Genomic DNA, 17,833 nt, shown 5'->3' on the forward strand with positions numbered 1-17,833 from the left:
GACGAATTGGCAGTCACATGCAGTGAAAAAAGCAGCCTTTTTTTTTCATCATGAAAAATAAATAAATAAAAAGGAACTTGGCTTATCTTTCTTTTTCATCATCTGTCGTTAGCTAAGCAAGAAATTCATTAATAGAAGCACCAGAAAACAATTCATTGAAGCAACTCTGAGGCTTTTGTTAGTAACAGAATGCATTTTTCAATAAAAAGAAATGAAAAAAAAAAAAATCCAAAGCCACAGGTGTTTGAGCAGCAAAAATTACAAACACTCAACTCACCTGGCCTTTTTCTGGTCTGTCTTTAGTTACAAACTTATATAACTCGTACAACATTTATTTATAGATCCAACTTAAAAAAATGTCTGAACAATTCTCCTTTCTTTTTCATTTTTTTTCCCCTTTTACATTCCCATCTTAATTTGTGTGAGGTTAAGGAAAAACAAATACAAAAATCAACCAGAACAGTGTTCCATATAATCAGTTGGTTCATTAGATTTTTCTTTCTCAGCCACAAGCATCAGCATCTCAAGGCGCTTGTCAAAAAGTAATGCACTCTCATCTCTCTTATCAAGCTCAGCAGCTTCAGCTTCAAGCCATTTCTCTCGCAAATCATCCAGAAGATTTCCTTGGTCTGTATTTAGAATTGCTCCTGGAGCATTTGGGACTGTGGTGCGAAGTGAAGAATCTCCAGATGGTGGAGGCAGTGTCAGAAGCATTGCTCGGAACTCTCGATTATCAGCAAATGTCTCAAAGTTACAAGCCATTGTATCTAGACAGTACTCTCGGATTTTCAAGACGCCATACCTGCACATTGTGTCAGTTCAGCATCAGCAACTTCATAGATGTAAACTGGTTGATCAATCAGAAGGTATTGTTTAGTTCAATCAACAGGGCTACTTTCTAACCATCTATAAAAAATGAAATCAAGTTTCTTTTCATTTCCTTAGAACAGAAAGTAGGGGCTCTAAGTTGGCCCCAGATGATGGCTTAACTAATGGCAGACATTCAAAAACTAAAACATATTCAGGGGGCTCTCTTGCAATTAATCATGAAGAGAAGCATCATTTAAGAGTCCTAAACCTATTATGAATGTCTCACCAATAAGAAGCATCACTGGGCACATGCAAATCACAAGTCAGTACTAACTTGAATAATATTAAATTGAATCCAACTCAAATACTTTCAGGTAAAGATATGAATCAAAATATTTAAGAGAGATGAAGGTAAACAGACGAGCAACTCACATATCTGACAATATAAGCCAATGGCACAGTTCTGCATGTGAAACCGTTTCTAGATGTGGCAAAAGTACATCAGCTACAGCACGCTTAAGAGAAAACAAAAGATATCTCGAAGCAGCATCAAACATTTCCTCTGCCTGCAAACAGTACAGTGGGTATTGTACAGATTTAACTTTTGTGACGAGCCACTTTAATTGAAATATTAGATACCTGATCTGGGTCAATATCCTTCAAACTATCAGTATACCTGAACCAACCAAGGTTCAAATAAGTCCTCTGATAATTAAATTTAGATTTGGCAATTATCAATTGAATTGCATATAACTGTTCTAATAATTCAAAAGATGGTTGATTATGCATCGCATATTAGGAGAATGTTGATGAGGCAACATATCTGGTCACCACATCAACAAAATTTGTAGGTCTACAGAACAACTATAGTCAGGGATGATTGATTATGCACAAATGTTAGGAGAATGTTGATTAGGCAACATATCTGGTAAATACATCAACAAAATTTGTAGGTCTCACCGAAACACTAAGTAAGGGATTATGGAGTTACAACCAGAAGATTAAACTTGAAAATAACTAAATATTATCCTAAACAACTCTAAGGTAAGCAATCTATGCAAAACAGAAAAAACTTACATATACTCCAGCATTTTCTCCAATGTCTCCATGCTCAAATCATGTTCTTCAAGACATGGAAGAGAATCAACAGGCAATCCATCCTTCCCTTCATAAAAATCCTTCATCCGGGACAATCTTGCTCTAAAGTACTCCGACCTTGATGCTAAAAGCACTTGATGGCAGCGAAAAATCTTCTTATCCACTCTTATACAAACATCAGCAAGATCATTTACAGAATCACTTATCTGCACTGCACCAATGGAATATATTAACCTATCAACACTGCCATCCAAATTTTGTCCCAAAGTGGATTTTGCCAGGGAAGTACGAAGGATATGATGCAAGGCAGCAGGAAGACGGTCTTCCTCAGGAAGTGATGAGCCCTGTAAGATAAACCTCTTCTGCGAATTGTCCACATCTCTCAGTGCTTTGTACTCTGCATATTTTTGATGAATCAGTTCTTTCTCAAGAATTCTCTGCAAGGATTCACATTTGCACACTTTGCAGATTCTTACAAGATCTTCCATGTCATCAACTGCAATCTCTAGTCTGTCAGAATAGAAGAAGTGAATTAGGCTGTAAAGCGCGGGATAAGACAACTTTTCCCTTGCAAATCTCACTTCACATCGGTCTCTCCAATCAGTTTCAAACTTTCTCTTAAAAAATGGTGACCGAGCACTTAATATGACTCTGTGAGCTTCAATAGGCCTACCTTGAACGAAAAATACCACATCTGGACGGAAGCAGTTGGAATTGGATATCCCACTGGATGAAACACCTACTCAATAATGTAACACGTCAAATGTCACCATCCATATTGTCCAGGGAAGAAAAGAAATGCACAACCACAAGAAGCTGTCTGGCAATTGAAAACACACAAGCATCAACAGTAACATTCTAGATTATGCCAGTAAAATAGGGTTTAAAAGTATTCATTAATTCACGATAATATGCCTAGGAAACCTTCACAAAGGGTAAGATCTTATGGAGATTGTCATCATCTCTACTTCCCAAAAAAAATTGTAATCTCTACTTCACAAAATAATAATAATAATAATAATAATAATAATAATAACAGAGAAGGAAAAAAAATATTGCATAATTGCTATAAAATTACATGGATTCATCCCTATCAGTGAAAAAGGGCAATCATTGTTAGACTTTTCTGTAAGCTTTTTTGACTCCAGACAATTCAATCACAAAGTTCGCAAACCAACAATCAATTCATCTCTCCAATAAGTTTTATAAACTAGATAGATTGTGTTCCCCATCCTTTACTCATACCAAAATCCTTATTCAGTTTAGATTCTGTGCATCACTTCATTTGTCTCAAATATTTATTCCTGAATCATCCCAACAAAAATTCAAGCCACTTTTAACTCCAGACTTTCTTTACTCATTTTCTCATGCGTACACAACATATAATAGTGTTCATTTGATGCCCAAATCTATTTATTATATGATGTGCATGCGCACTGTCTTTTAAAAGCACTAGACTAGACCCAATAAATCTAAACGATCCATGATGTTAAATTGAACGCATTGGCTTCACAACCAAAAAGAACACAAAGTAATCAATTTCAAAGTAAAACTGAAGAAAAAGAAAGAAAGTCCTCGATTTCAAATATGATAATCACAAAATGCCACTAGCTTATTCCCAATAAATTTTCAATCCAGACCATTATATTGCTCAAAAATCATCAAAATTACGAGAAAAAAGAAAAACCACTATCCACCAATATGGTTTAGATTATTACAACAGAATTTCAAAACTAATGCATTATTCCAATTGAACACTGTCAATCCCAGACGAGTACACTACCCAGATACTTGATTCTGTTCACGTCACCAAAAGGTATGAATACAGTAATCCATTAGTGATTGGATCACAAAAGAAACTAATAATAACAGCGCCAGCAATAGACAATCAAAGAATGCAACTTTCTTTCAACAACGGCAAGTTACACAACCCAAAAGCTGAAAGGGGAAAAAAAAAGCAGCACCAACCTGAAACGTGAAAACCACCTAGCTCAATCTGCTCCAAATAGGCCTTATTGGCCTCACAACCCAAGAAAGTCTCTCGTAGCGCCGCCTGCAACGGTCCCAAAGGCGGTGGTCTAGCCTCAAAAGCCTTCAAAAGCTTCCTGACCTTTAAATTCAAGGCAGCATAGTGACATCTATCCCCATCAAAAGTATGCTCGGAGCATATAGCTCCACTCTCCAGCAACATCCGCGCAGCGTCGAGGTGGCCGGCCAAACAAGCGTAGTATAATGCGACGGAGTCCCACTGGTCACGGGCGTTGACATTGACGCCGGATTCCAGCAAGTACCTAAGGCGGTCGACGTCGCCGGCACGGGAGGCCTCGAATACGTCGCCGTTCGGAACTTTCTTAAGCGGGAGAGAGGAGGTGAAATCGGAGGGGTCTAGGTCGATTTCGTCCAGTTCTGCGTCGAGGGTCCATCCGGAAGGGCGTTGTGGTGTTGGCGACATTTTTGGGTAAAAGTTTTCTTCTACTTGGAAGTTGAAATGGGATTTAAAGCTAAAACGTTGGAGGGGTTTTAGGTTTGAAAATTGGAGGATGATTTTTTTTTTTTTTTCCCTTCAAAATCATTTAACCTAAAATCATATTTGGTTAGAAATAACACGGTTAAGATGGCAACCAGTGGAATTTTTTTCATATATATTAAATCTTAATAGGATAAGTTTAAATAGTATATTATTAGATTTAAGATGTGTTTTAATTTTAAAAGAAATACGTAAAAAAACATGTTGAAATCTACTTAAATTTATTTATATAAATATTTAATTAAATATAAAATATATATTTTTTATAATAATATTTTTATATATTTTATTTTAAAGAAGATCAATTTTAAATATTTTATGAAATTATTAAATTTTTAAAATATAAATTATTAATAAAAATAAATTTTTTATATAGATTATTAATTGAAATATATAAAATTAAATGGGTTTAGGTATTTTTAGGTAATAACAATCGGATTGAATTTGGTATAAATTTTGATAATTGAGAATAAATTTTAATCAAGTGTAAAAGAGATTCAAGTTTTTAAAATATTAATCACATTTGAATTAAGGTAAGGTGATTTTCGGCCGTATTTGATACATTCATTTCATATAAGCATTTTAGAGTAGTTTTACATCAATTTTATCTTTTTTATTTAGTAATTTTATGTTTTTAATCTTTATTTTAATTACTTTGTTAATTTTAGTTGCTTTGCATTTGATTTTTAGAATTTTCATATTTTTAATAGGTTTTAATGTGATTTGAAGGCAAAAAATTACATATGGAAATAATTCAAGTTGATTGGAAGCTTAAAATTGTGAGGAAGTTGAAAAAAAATATGCTCAATGAAGCTCATTGGCTGAAATTTGCAGACCTTGTGACATGCCTCATGCTGCAGGGCATGCACAGTTAAGAATCATTAAGTCAGAAATTCGCACAGGGCATGCCGTTTGTAGTAGCGTTTAGCACTGGATCGTGTAGCATCAACTTTTGGAACTTTAACTTGTCGAGATTTGGAAAAGCTTCAGCATGCATAGTGCAGTTGGTTAGTGTAGAATTTAAAGCTTTTCATTTGAACCCACACGAGGCATGCCAGAGAACACTGAATTCGGCACTAGGCATGCTGAAATACGCTGACAACATTGCTGACTTGGAAAAATTTTCACACCTTACATCCTTTATACCTTTTGCCTTTATCTCCTTTTAGCCTATTGTAGGGTAATCTTTTGGACACATATAAAGACATATTTTTCTCATTTTAGGCCATAGAAAGTGATAAGAAGAAGAAAGAGGACAAAAAAAAAAGGAGACGTCATTTTTCTGCAAGACCATGTTAGTAGTATGCCCTAGAGCATATTATTTAATATGTATCTTGTATATGTTTTTATTAATAAAAGGCATTTTCACTTTTTCGTTTACATAATATATTTATGTGTAATAGAAAAGGTCCATTAATATTTTGTTAGAAATTCTATTCTTAAGTTGTTAAGAATATGAGTGACAATATTTCTAGTACAAAGTATCATAAATAGGTTCACAATCGAGGATACTTCATAATAAGGACATGACTTATCTAGAAAGATTGTATTCATGTTTGTTCCCAAGTTATTTATATGAAATGTAAATAAGATGGAATGGTGAGTCTCATGCCATGTAACAAACATGATAGGCACTTATACATGATAAGTAGGTCGAACCAGTGATACTTATGACAAGCAGGTCGAACCAGTGACACTTATGATAAGCACATGGAGTTTACTCTTATCAATGTATTGTCATAAATTATATCAGTACATATAATCTTTAGACCTGAGATAGCACAATTATCTTGTATATAAGTGGTTTGAGTTTGATACTACTTTCATACTTGTACTGTGTATGGGCATATGGGCATCTGTTGGTTCCTACTAGTTATATATGGAGGTAGGTGTTGATCAAGATGGAATCTATTCCTCTAAGTAAATAGAGATAAAATTCTATGTTCATTTAATTGTTCTTGATGTTTCAAGTTCCTGGCCAGGACAGATAGATTTAATCAGAAAAGAGTTTCTGATGAGAAAATCTTTTTAATCAAGAACTGAAACTAAAAGAGAACATAATATTCATAGAAAATGGGGTTTGACATAAACCATGACTCCAGCTTGAGTTGTGATTTTATAACAGATAGATTCTAGTGCATGGTAACATATGATTATAGGTTCATTTAAGGTAAACCTTATTACTGATTGGGTGGCCATGAAATGCTATGCTAGATGTTAACCATGGTCTATGAGGTGCATAAAATGGTTTAAAGAAATCATTTATGATAAGAAAGAGTTCTGATGATATTAAGAGTTGATATCATATCTCATTGCCAATTAGTGATGAGCCTAGTAAGTCACACACATACACAAGTAATCACTAAATTAAATATGATTTAATTAATTAATTAAAGAGTTTAATTGATTAATTAAATAGTTTTGGTTTGCAATTAGATTGCAAAGTCCCTAGCATGACTTGAAACCAAATCTAGGTTATTGGATGTATAGTATAAGTTAAATTTATATTTAAAGTGTTTAAATATGAATTTAATTAATGAGAAATTAATTAATAGAGATTAATTAATTAATTTATATTTGATATAAATTGATTAGAAGAAGAGAAATAATTATTTTGGATTGAGAACTCAAAATTAAGACACATGGACATTTTGGTCATTTTACAGGGTGACATGTGGCACCACGAGTTGGTGACACGTGGCACCACGAGTTGGTGACACGTGGCACCACGAGTTGGTGACACATGGCACTACACATAAGATTGCCAAATATCTTTTAATAATGTAAGATGATTAAAATTAAGATTAAATATAAGTTTGACACTTGACACAATGTGATTGGGTCAATTAAACCTAGAACCAATCAGAAGGTGACATGTGGCAAGGGTTTTAAGTGATGACCTAACTATATAAGTGTTGTTACGAAAGAACAAATAACACAAGCTGTTGCCTCCTCTTTGTGCCGCCACCCAAAGGCTCCTCTCCCTTCTCTTCTTCTTCATTTCTCATCTATTCCAAGAGATTATCAAACAATCTCTTGAATTAAAAATACTAGAAATCGTTTCTAGTGTTCTGTTTACATCTGTAATATCTTAAAAGGCAAAACTTGATTTTCTAATTCATAGAAAAAGTTTTAGAAGCTGTTCAAGGGCTGCCATAGGTGATCTTAGTGTGGACAAACTAGAGGGACAACATCTAGTGTCCTAAAGACGCATACCAAAGGTACAAATACGCTGCAGTGCATCAAGATGTTAGTGTATTTATTTTTTATCTAATCTAGGGTTCAAAAAATTAATATGATTAATTTTAAAATCTTAAATGGCAAATACAGATCTAAAAACATATTAAAAGAGTTTTAATATGTTTTTTATCATTGAAATCAAATAGATAAAAATAAATCTTGCATGATGCATGTGACCCTGATGAAAAATTTTAAACTCAATGGTATAAACTTGTGTTTTTCATGCTTCCACTCCTTCATATCACACCTGCAAAGTGACATTCTAGCTGCCATTCTTCAGATATTTGAATTCTCTCCATCTGGGTTCCTTTTATTTCAGTCCTATTTTTATGTCTATCTTCTTCATTTCATATTTCTTGCTTGTAAAAACAATCATGAGTGAGTAGATACCTGAGATTTTAGAGTTGGGTATAATAATATAAGTTTTATTTGTGGATTTGGACTGGGCTTTATCCAAATTTTAATTTATATGAGATTTGATTCATTTCGTGTGCATGTTCTTATCTTGCCCTTTGTTGGTACCCTATGGGTATTGCTTTAATCTTTGATTGAATGACCAAGAGGTGAAAATCATTAGTAGATAATCAAAATATTGAACTTAATTACCTAGTATTAGAGATAAACTAGCAATTAAGAGGGATTTTGGTTGATTAAAGTTACTACTGGGTGTTTGGCAAATGAAACATCATACAGGAGTGGGATTTGATTTGTCTTAAAATACTATTTAGTTTGCTTGAAAAAGAGACTAAAGAATTTTAAAATCAACTGTCTTCAAATCTTGTATTTTCCTATAAAATTGGATTTACCCAACCAAATTTTGGTAAATTTACTTTATGAACCCCAACTCCAGAATCATTTTTATCATCAACTAATTCTAGTTTTTACATACCCTTTGTTAATTTAGTAAATTTTCATTTAGTTTAAAGATTTATTTACTTTACCCATCACTTTTTTCTTTTAATTTCTCTATTGTTGTTGCATTTCCTTCTTTTATATTTTAATATACATCATTATTAGCCCAAATAATTGTAACAATTATAATATGGTACTCAAACTCAAATCCCTGTGGGACAATAACTTTTCTTTATTATTTGATACGACTCGTGCACTCGTAGGTGATTCACATCAAGTTTTTGGCAATGTTGCCAGGGGTTTGATTTGTTGATGTTAGATGATTAATTGTTTTGTTAATTTGGGCATTTTATTTTTAATTTTTAATTTTTTTTACTATTTTACTTTGAGTTTTTAATTGTTTTGTTTTTTAGTTACCTTTATGTTATATGAGAAGAGTTAGAAATGAAGAGATTGATTTAAATTTTGATCATGAGATAAACAGCCAAGGCTTTAAGAGCAAAGGGTAAAAGAAGAAAAGCTGAAAGTAAAGCTAAAAAGGAACAAGAACAAGAGCAACAACAATAATAAGAGCAAGAGGAAATAGCCAACAATAACAACAATGCTAACAAATCAGTCAAGGATCATGCCTATCCCAACATTGGTGATTTTAGACCAAGCATTACAAGACCGAGAGTGGAAGCAAATAATTTTGAGTTGAAGCCTTCTTTTTGCCAAATGGTTCAACAATCCCAATGTGGAGGAAGTCCTACTGAAAGGACGTATGTGTACCTAGCACATTTTCTTGAGATTAGTGACATGCTGAAGATAAATGGTGTTTATGATGATGCCATTAAGGTTGAGATTGTTTCCTTTTTCTTTGAAGGATCGTGCTTAAGAGTGGCTTCATTCACTACCTCAGAGTTCTATCACTACATGGGAGGAGCTATCATAAATTTTTTTGGCTAAATATTTCCCTTCAAGCAAGAATGCAAAATTAAGGAATGACTTCTTTCAGACCAAGGTGTGATGAGAGCCATTATGAAGCATGGGAGAGCTACAAGAATCTTCAAAGGAGATGTCCACATCATGGAATCCCTAAATGGATGCTTGTTCAGCATTTCTACAATGGTGTTTCTCCAACTATCAAGAGTATAATTGATGCATCTTCTAGAGGTGATCTTATAGAGAAATCAAAAGATGAAGCTTATTCAGCACTGGAGAAGATTGCATACAATAATTATCAATGGAGTTGTGAAAGGAATGGAGTTGTGAAGCCATCTACTGGCATGTTTGAGTTAGATGCAATGAGCAGTTTTAATGCTAAATTTGATGCTCTGATAAGAAAGATGGATAAATTGAGCATGAAAGTAGATGCTTCAGTAGGAGGATATAGTCATTTAGCAAATGTTGGTATTAAGAATGTGAGTTATGTTGGTAGTTTTGCTTCTTATGGTCAAGTTTTGTAAATGAGCATGTTAATTATGTGGATAACTACAACTAAAAGCCACTTGGGAATCCATTTTCTGCTATTTATAGGCCTATATGGAGGAATCATCCTAATTTCTCTTGGGAAGGTCCAAAAGGTCAATAACATAATTATCAATAACCTCCTGCATTTCAACAATAGAACTTTTAGCAAAATAGTGGACCTCATTTTCTACCTCCTAGAAGTCAAAATGTACTTGTACAGAATGCACTTGCTCCATAGCTCTTTGCACAGTCTTCAGATCAAGATATTGTTTTAAAGTCTATGATGGAAACTTTCTTATTTGCTCAACAGAAATAAGGTGAAATTATACAATAATTAACATCCAGGGGTAGATAAACTTACCACTCATAATAGGATGTTGGAGAATCAAATAGCCCAACAGGCTAGTTCTTCTAGTAAAGCACAGGGTAAACTTCTAAGCCAGCTAGAAAACCCCAGGGAACATTGCAATGTAGTCACTCTAAGGAGTGAAAAAGTTTTGGGGGGAGAAAAGAAGGATTAAGTGAAAGTAGATGATAAGAATAAAGAGGGCAAGCATGAATTTGTTTTAACCAAAGCAGCAGTTAGTAAGGAAATAGGCGAGGAGAAAGAATTTGATAAGGAAGTAGAAGAGAAATATGTACCTCCTGTACCATATAAACTACCATTGGCTTATCCTTAGAGATTTCATAAGGTAAAATTGGATAAGCAATTTAGGAAATTTCTTGAAGTCTTGAAGAAGCTATATATTAATATTCCATTTACAGATGCAATTTCACAAATGCCATCATATGATAAGTTTCTAAAGGAGATCTTATCGAACAAGAAAAGATTGGAGGATTATAAAATTGTTGCACTTAATGAGGAGTATAGTGCTATGTTGACCCCGTGTAGCTCAAAATGAGCATTGATTTTGATGATAACAAAACTCAAAGAGAATCTATCTAACCCAACTTTAAAGTGATGTGTAGATTCTTTGTCTTATTGCTAAAGAATTCTTGAAGTTGCATCTAAGGAGAAAGGATACTCAAAGGCATTTCAAGACAAATTCAAAATGAGAAAAGGACAAAATTATGGAAGCCAAGACTCAAAGAAAAGGTATGAAAGGCATAGTATTAGAGATTGAGTCTTAGGTCTTTTGTAAAAAGAATGGATGAGAATTTAGTCATATGGAGCTCAAAAATGAAATTTTATTTTCTTATTACTTTTTCTCATCATGACCTTGGATACTACCATTGAAATATTTTTTAAGGTCTAAATCATTTGACATTGCAAGTTGAGATATGCAGCTGTTGACTTAGTTTGCTAACTGGTTTGCTAAATTTTTTAGTTTGCTAATGAGTTTACTAAAAAAGTTAGTTTACTAACCAGTTTACTGACTGCTCCTAAAGTTTCATTAGTTTGCTAATTTATTAGAGCTGCTCAACTTCGCACAAAAGGACAAAATAACGGCTTATTTTGTCCTGGGCAGTGTGTATAACATTCCAAAAGGGTTTCAAACGGTCTAAAATGATTTGGAACTATAAATACACATTCTTTACTTCATTTACACTTGATGAAAGCCTACATTTGAACTCCAACTTTGATTTTTCATTATTGCTTTCATTCAAGAGCTTTAAAGATTTTGAGCTACCATTGGCAAATCAACTCATCTCTTCTTTATAGTTTGATTTATATTGAGTAAGAGTGAGTGTTACAACATTGAATTGCATTTAAGAGAGGTTGTACAAGCACCTATTGAAGCTTGAGAGAGAAAGTGCTTGTGATAGCACTTGTGAAGGTTTCAAGCTACCTTGGTAAAAGCTTGGTGTTGAAAAGTTATAAAGGGCTTCTGGTCTCTTGCCTTCAAAAGAGCAAATAGTGGAGAGAAGACTCAAAGAGGGTTCTTTGAGAGAGTGGATGTAGGCTAGTTAAGCCGAACCACTATAAAAATCGTTGTGTTTGATCTCTCTAACCTTTACCTCTTTACGTTTGTGCAAATTTAATTTTTTCCTCATATACATGATATTGAATGTTGGTTAAATAGATTGAGTTGATAAATTTGTGGACATATTGAGTGACTTGAGAAATTGGTTGTATATTGTATGATGCATGTTTTGTTAGATATTGCCATATACATTGATTGAGGCTTGAATTGCAACTTAGGAACACATTGTTGAAGCACATATTACTTTCATTTTAATTAGTGAAGCACCTAGTTGAACAAAGCCACAATTTTTCATTAGGCTACAAGCAAGGGCCGAAAAATTGTTAAAGTCCAATTCACCCCCCTCTTGGACTATTTTGGGACAACAAATTGGTATCAGAGCCTGACTCTCTTGCTTAGGGTATTACAACCTTAGAGTGATCCATAATGGCTGGTTCATCCAGTAATACTGCCGGTATACCCGTACCATTAGTCGAAGGCTACTCAATCGCTAGACCACCACTCTTCAATGGCACTAATTATTCATTTTGGAAAGTAAGAATGAGAAATTTCATACAATCTGTAGATATTGATGCATGGAGAATTATTAAAAATGGTCCACACGTTCCTCAAAAGAATGGTCCAGGAACTACAAAAGTTCCAAAACTTGAAGATGAATATGATGACAATGATTGGAAGAAAATCTCTATAAATGCTAAAGCTATTAATATTTTGCATTGCTCACATGACCTTTATGAATACAATCGTGTTTCAGGATGTCAATCTGCTAAGGAAATTTGGGATAAGCTTGAAGTCACTTATGAAGGAACTGATGTCGTCAAAGAGTCCAAAGCAAACCTTCTTATTCGAGATTATGAGCTGTTTGAAATGAGGCCAGGAGAATCAATTACGGATATGAGTACAAGGTTTACTGATCTTGTGAATCTTCTCAAAGCGCTTGGTAAGAGATTTGAGGAAGCTGAACTTGTGAAGAAAATTCTTAGATCACTTCCAAAATCTTGGGAAGGAAAGACTACAGTTATCCAAGATACCAAGGATTTTAAAACTTTCACCTATGATGAACTCATTGGCTCTCTCATTACACATGAGATGGTATATAAGAAAGATGAAGTTGAAAATGAGCAAAAGAAGAAAAAAAGCATTGCTCTCAAGTCAAACAAGGATGAAGATAAGAAGAAAGGAGTTGCATTCAAAGTTGACTCAAGTGACAACTCAAGTGCCTCTAGTGATGATGATGATGAGATGGTTATGCTTGCAAGAAAATTTAAAAGAGCTTTCAAGAAGGGAGGAAGCAAATACAAGAAATTCTTGAAAAAGTATACTCCCAAGGATAAACATTTTAGAGATTCAAAAGAAGAAATTGTATGTTATGAATGTCACAAACCTGGACATATCAAGCCCAAATGTCCATTACTCAAAAAGAAGAAAGGAAAAGAAGATAGGAGCAAGAAAGCTATGAAAGTAGTATGGAGCAACAGTGAAGAATCTTCAAATGATGAATCAAGTGATAAAGAGACTGCTCTTCTTTGTATGATGGCACTTGAAGAAAAAGTCGAGAGTTCACAAAAGGAAGAAGAAAGTGACAATGAGGTAAATTCTTATGAATCTCCTAATGTAGAAGAACTTGAACTTGCATTTGCTAGAGTATATGATGAGTATAGAAATTACAAGAGAAAATGCACTAAAATGAATTTAGAGATTGAATCATTGAGATCACAAAATATTGCCATGTCCAATGTGCATAAAGAAAATGAATTTTACAAAGGACAAATTGCTTTGTTTAAAGAACTAGACTTAGAGTTGAAAACCTTAAAAGAAACTTGTGAAATGCTCATTGAGAAAAATAAAGTTCTTGAAGCTAAAGTAGAGTCTTTGACAAATGATTTGGCAAAATTTACAAAAGGAAAAGAAACTCTAGATGTACTTCTCGGAAACCAAAGAATTTCAAATGAGAAATATGGAATTGGTTTTGCTGGTTTCATGAACTATGACAAGTACAAGAATCATTTCATTAAAGCATCTACATCCTTCTTGCCTAATGTTACATGTTATTATTGCAATAGAAAAGGTCATATGATTAGTTCTTGTGCACTTAGGAAAGGTCATCTTAAGGTAAAGAAGGTATGGGTACCAAAGGGAATCTTACCTAAGGTCACTAACCCCCAAGGACCCAAAGTTGCTTGGGTACCTAAAGTTCAATGATTAAATTTCAGGTTTGTTTCAAAGGGATGAAGGAAAGTGATAAATGGTATATAGATAGTGGTTGTTCAAAGCACATGGTAGTGAAAAGGACAAGTTTTCAAAAATCACAATGAAAGATGGAGGATACGTAAAATTTGGAGATAAAGGGAAAGGAAAAATAATTGGAAATGGCACAATAGGAACCAAACCTTATATTGAAGATGTATCACTTGTTGAAGAATTGAAGTACAACTTGCTAAGTATAAGCCAACTTTGTGATAAAGATTTTGAGGTAAAGTTTACTTCTTCTCTATGTACAATCAATAACTTAGATAATGACACATTGTTCATTGCCAATAGATCCAATAATGTTTACTTGCTTGACATGAATAATTTTGAAACTAATCATGGTACATGTCTAGTATCTCTTGATAACTCTAGTTATTTGTGGCATAGAAGACTGGGTCATGTAAGCATGCATACACTCTCAAAATTGTCTAAGAAAGAACTTGTTAATGGTCTTCCTAAGATTAATTATGAAAATGAATTTCAATGTAGAGCATGTGCACTAGGAAAGCATACTAGAGCATCTTTTAAATCTAAAAATATTGTGTCTACTACTAGGCCATTAGAATTGCTTCATCTTGATTTATTTGGACCCGTAACTCCTTCTAGTCTTGGTGGAAAGTCATATGCTTTAGTTATTGTTGATGACTAGTCAAGATATACATGGACATTTTTCCTTGCTCATAAAGATGAAACTTTTGAAAAATTCACCTCTTTTAGTAAAATGGTTCAAAATGAAAAAGGCTTTTGCATCTCATCTATAAGAAGTGACCATGGAACTGAATTTGAAAATCATTTGTTTGAGAAATATTGTGATAAACATGGAATCAATCATAATTTTTCAGCTCCTAGAACACCACAACAAAATGGGGTAGTGGAAAGGAAAAATAGGACTTTGCAAGAAATGACTAGAACTATGTTGAGTGAAAATAATTTGCCAAAATACTTTTGGGCTGAAGCTGTTAATACATCTTGCTATGTGTTGAATAGAGTTTTGATTAGACCAACTTTGAAAAAGACCCCCTATGAGCTATGGAAAGGAAGGAAACCAAATATCTCATATTTCAAAGCATTTGGGTGTAAGTGCTACATTTTAAATAACAAGAAGGATAACTTGAAGAAATTTGATGCAAAATCCGATGAAGGAATCTTTCTTGGGTATTCAACAAAGAGTAAAGCCTATAGAGTCTTCAATAGAAGAACTTTGGTTATTGAGGAAACTATTCATGTTTTGTTTGATGAGACTAATCCTTCTATTAGAAGGAAAAATGTTTGTGATGATAATAATGAGCAGGTTTTTGAAAAAGAAAATATAATATCAAGTCAAGAAATGGAACAAATTGATGACAAAGATGAAGAAACTCAAGGAGATACTACAATAGATGTCCATGATGCCAATGAAGATCAAATTAATGAAGAAATGCCAAATTTGGAAGAATTACAAGTAAATGAGCCTCAACATGAAGATTTGCCTAAAGAATGGAGATTCCATAGAAATCATCCCCAAGAAGACATTATTGATGATCCATCTCAGAGGATGATGACTAGAGCTCAATTGAGAAGATATTTTGGTAATGTTGCTTTTGTTTCACAAATTGAACCTAAATGTTTTGAAGATGCTCAAAATGATGAAAGTTGGATTCTTGCCATGCAAGAAGAACTAAATCAATTTGAGAGAAATAAAGTTTGGAATTTAGTGTCTAAACCAAAAGATCATTCAATTATTGGTACTAAATGGGTTTTAGAAACAAAATGGATGAAAAAGGCAATGTTGTTAGAAACAAAGCTAGACTAGTGGCTCAAGGCTACAACCAAGAGGAAGGGATTGATTTTGATGAAACCTTTGCTCCGGTTGCTAGAATTGAAGCTATTAGAATGTTGTGTGCCTTTGCATGTTACAAGGATTTTATGCTTTATCAAATGGATGTCAAGAGTGCATTTTTAAATGGTTATATTGATGAGGAAGTGTATGTTGCACAACCTCTAGGCTTTGAAAATCATGAGCATCCAAATCATGTTTATAAACTTACTAAAGCTTTATATGGTTTAAAGCAAGCTCCTAGAGCATGGTATGAAAGGCTTAGTAAATTCCTTTTACAAAATGTTTTTCAAAGAGGCAAAGTGGATACAACACTTTTTGTTAAGAAGCATCATAATGATATGCTCATTGTGCAAATTTATGTTGATGATATAATTTTTGGTGCTACTAACGAATCTCTTTGCAAGAAATTTTCTAAGATTATGCAGAATGAATTTGAAATGAGCATGATGGTTGAGCTCACATTTTTCCTTGGACTTCAAATTAAGCAAATGAATGATGGCATCTTCATAAATCAATCAAAGTACATCAAGGATATGCTAAAGAAATTTAAAATGGAAGATTTGAAGAGCATGGGCACTCCTATGAGTTCAACAATCAAAATTGACAATGATGAAAAAGGTAAAGAAGTGGATACAAAGCTTTATAGAGGTATGATTGGCTCTCTTTTGTACCTTACTGCATCTAGACCAGACATACACTTTAGTGTTTGCTTGTGTGCAAGATTTCAATCATGTCCAAAAGAATCCCATTTAAGTGCAGTTAAAAGGATCTTTAGATATCTCATTGGCACATACTCAATTGGTTTATGGTATCCAAAATGTGAATCATTTAATCTTGTTGGTTATAGTGATTCTGATTTTGCTGGAAGTAGACTGGATAGAAAAAGTACTTCAGGTACTTGTCAATTTCTTGGTCTTGCACTAGTTTCTTGTACAAGAAGAAACAAACTTCAGTAGCTTTATCTACAGCTGAGGCAGAATATATAGCTGCTGGTAGTTGTGTTGCTCAAATCTTATGGATGAAACAACAATTGGAAGATTTTGGTTTAAAATATAATCTTGTTCCAATTAGGTGTGACAACACAAGTTCCATAAACTTGGTCAAAAATCCAGTCCAACATTAAAGAACTAAACATATTGAGATCAGACATCATTTTATTAGAGATCATGTTCAAAATGGAAATATCAAAATTGAGTTTGTTGTCTCTGAAAATCAACTTGCTGACATTTTTACAAAACCTCTTAATGAAGAAACATTTTGCAGAATTAGAAGGGAAATTGGTATGTATGAACTAGTTGTTTGAAATTTAATTCATAATAATTTCATGTTTTACATTTTGTTAAATATGTGAGTGATCTGCTGTAATATAAGTTTGCTAAGAAATATTTAGAGAATATTAGCTAACTTTTTTGTGTACTCGTGAGATTAGTTTACTAAGTTGTATGCTAATATTGCGTGACTAAAATTAGTTTGCTATATCATGTACTGTTCAAATTTCAAACCAAAAAGCGATTGTCCTTGAAATTTTCTGCGTGTCCAGCAATGCATTTATCTTTTCACATTTGATATCATATTTTCAGTGTTGTGTCAGACATGTAGAAATGTTTATTTGTGCATATAGGGATAGATAGACTTGTTTGAAACATAAAATAAAATAAAATAAAAAGTAAGAGAACTGGTTCAGTTGAAAGTACAGTGACACTGAAAAGCGCGGGACTCAAGAGGACTTAAACCCTTTGCCACACGAAACCCCCACGCTCTCTCTCTCTCCTCTGCATCGATTCCCGACTCCTCCCAAAACACACCCATTCTCTCTTTCCGGCAAAACATACCCTAACCCACCAAATATCTTAACTCTCC

At 33.6% G+C, this 17,833-nt stretch overlaps 1 protein-coding gene and 1 non-coding gene across 2 annotated transcripts; both read right to left on the reverse strand.

Moving 5' to 3' along the window:
• Nucleotides 1-167: 167 nt before the first annotated feature.
• Nucleotides 168-4,496, reverse strand: LOC110660668 (BTB/POZ domain-containing protein At2g04740). The gene is made up of 5 exons (XM_058150010.1): nucleotides 3,877-4,496; nucleotides 1,888-2,647; nucleotides 1,450-1,486; nucleotides 1,243-1,376; nucleotides 168-802 (listed from the first exon to the last, which is right to left on the reverse strand). Exons 1-5 carry the CDS (start codon nucleotides 4,358-4,360, stop codon nucleotides 451-453), a joined length of 1,767 nt encoding a protein of 588 aa, XP_058005993.1. The 5' UTR covers nucleotides 4,361-4,496; the 3' UTR covers nucleotides 168-450.
• A 4,999-nt stretch (nucleotides 4,497-9,495) lies between these two features.
• Nucleotides 9,496-9,602, reverse strand: LOC131181769 (small nucleolar RNA R71). The gene has a single exon (XR_009150247.1). It is a non-coding gene; the product is annotated as a small nucleolar RNA R71 (small nucleolar RNA).
• Nucleotides 9,603-17,833: the final 8,231 nt, after the last annotated feature.

Source organism: Hevea brasiliensis, chromosome 7, assembly GCF_030052815.1.
Source record: "Hevea brasiliensis isolate MT/VB/25A 57/8 chromosome 7, ASM3005281v1, whole genome shotgun sequence".
Classification (NCBI taxonomy): Eukaryota; Viridiplantae; Streptophyta; class Magnoliopsida; order Malpighiales; family Euphorbiaceae; genus Hevea; species Hevea brasiliensis.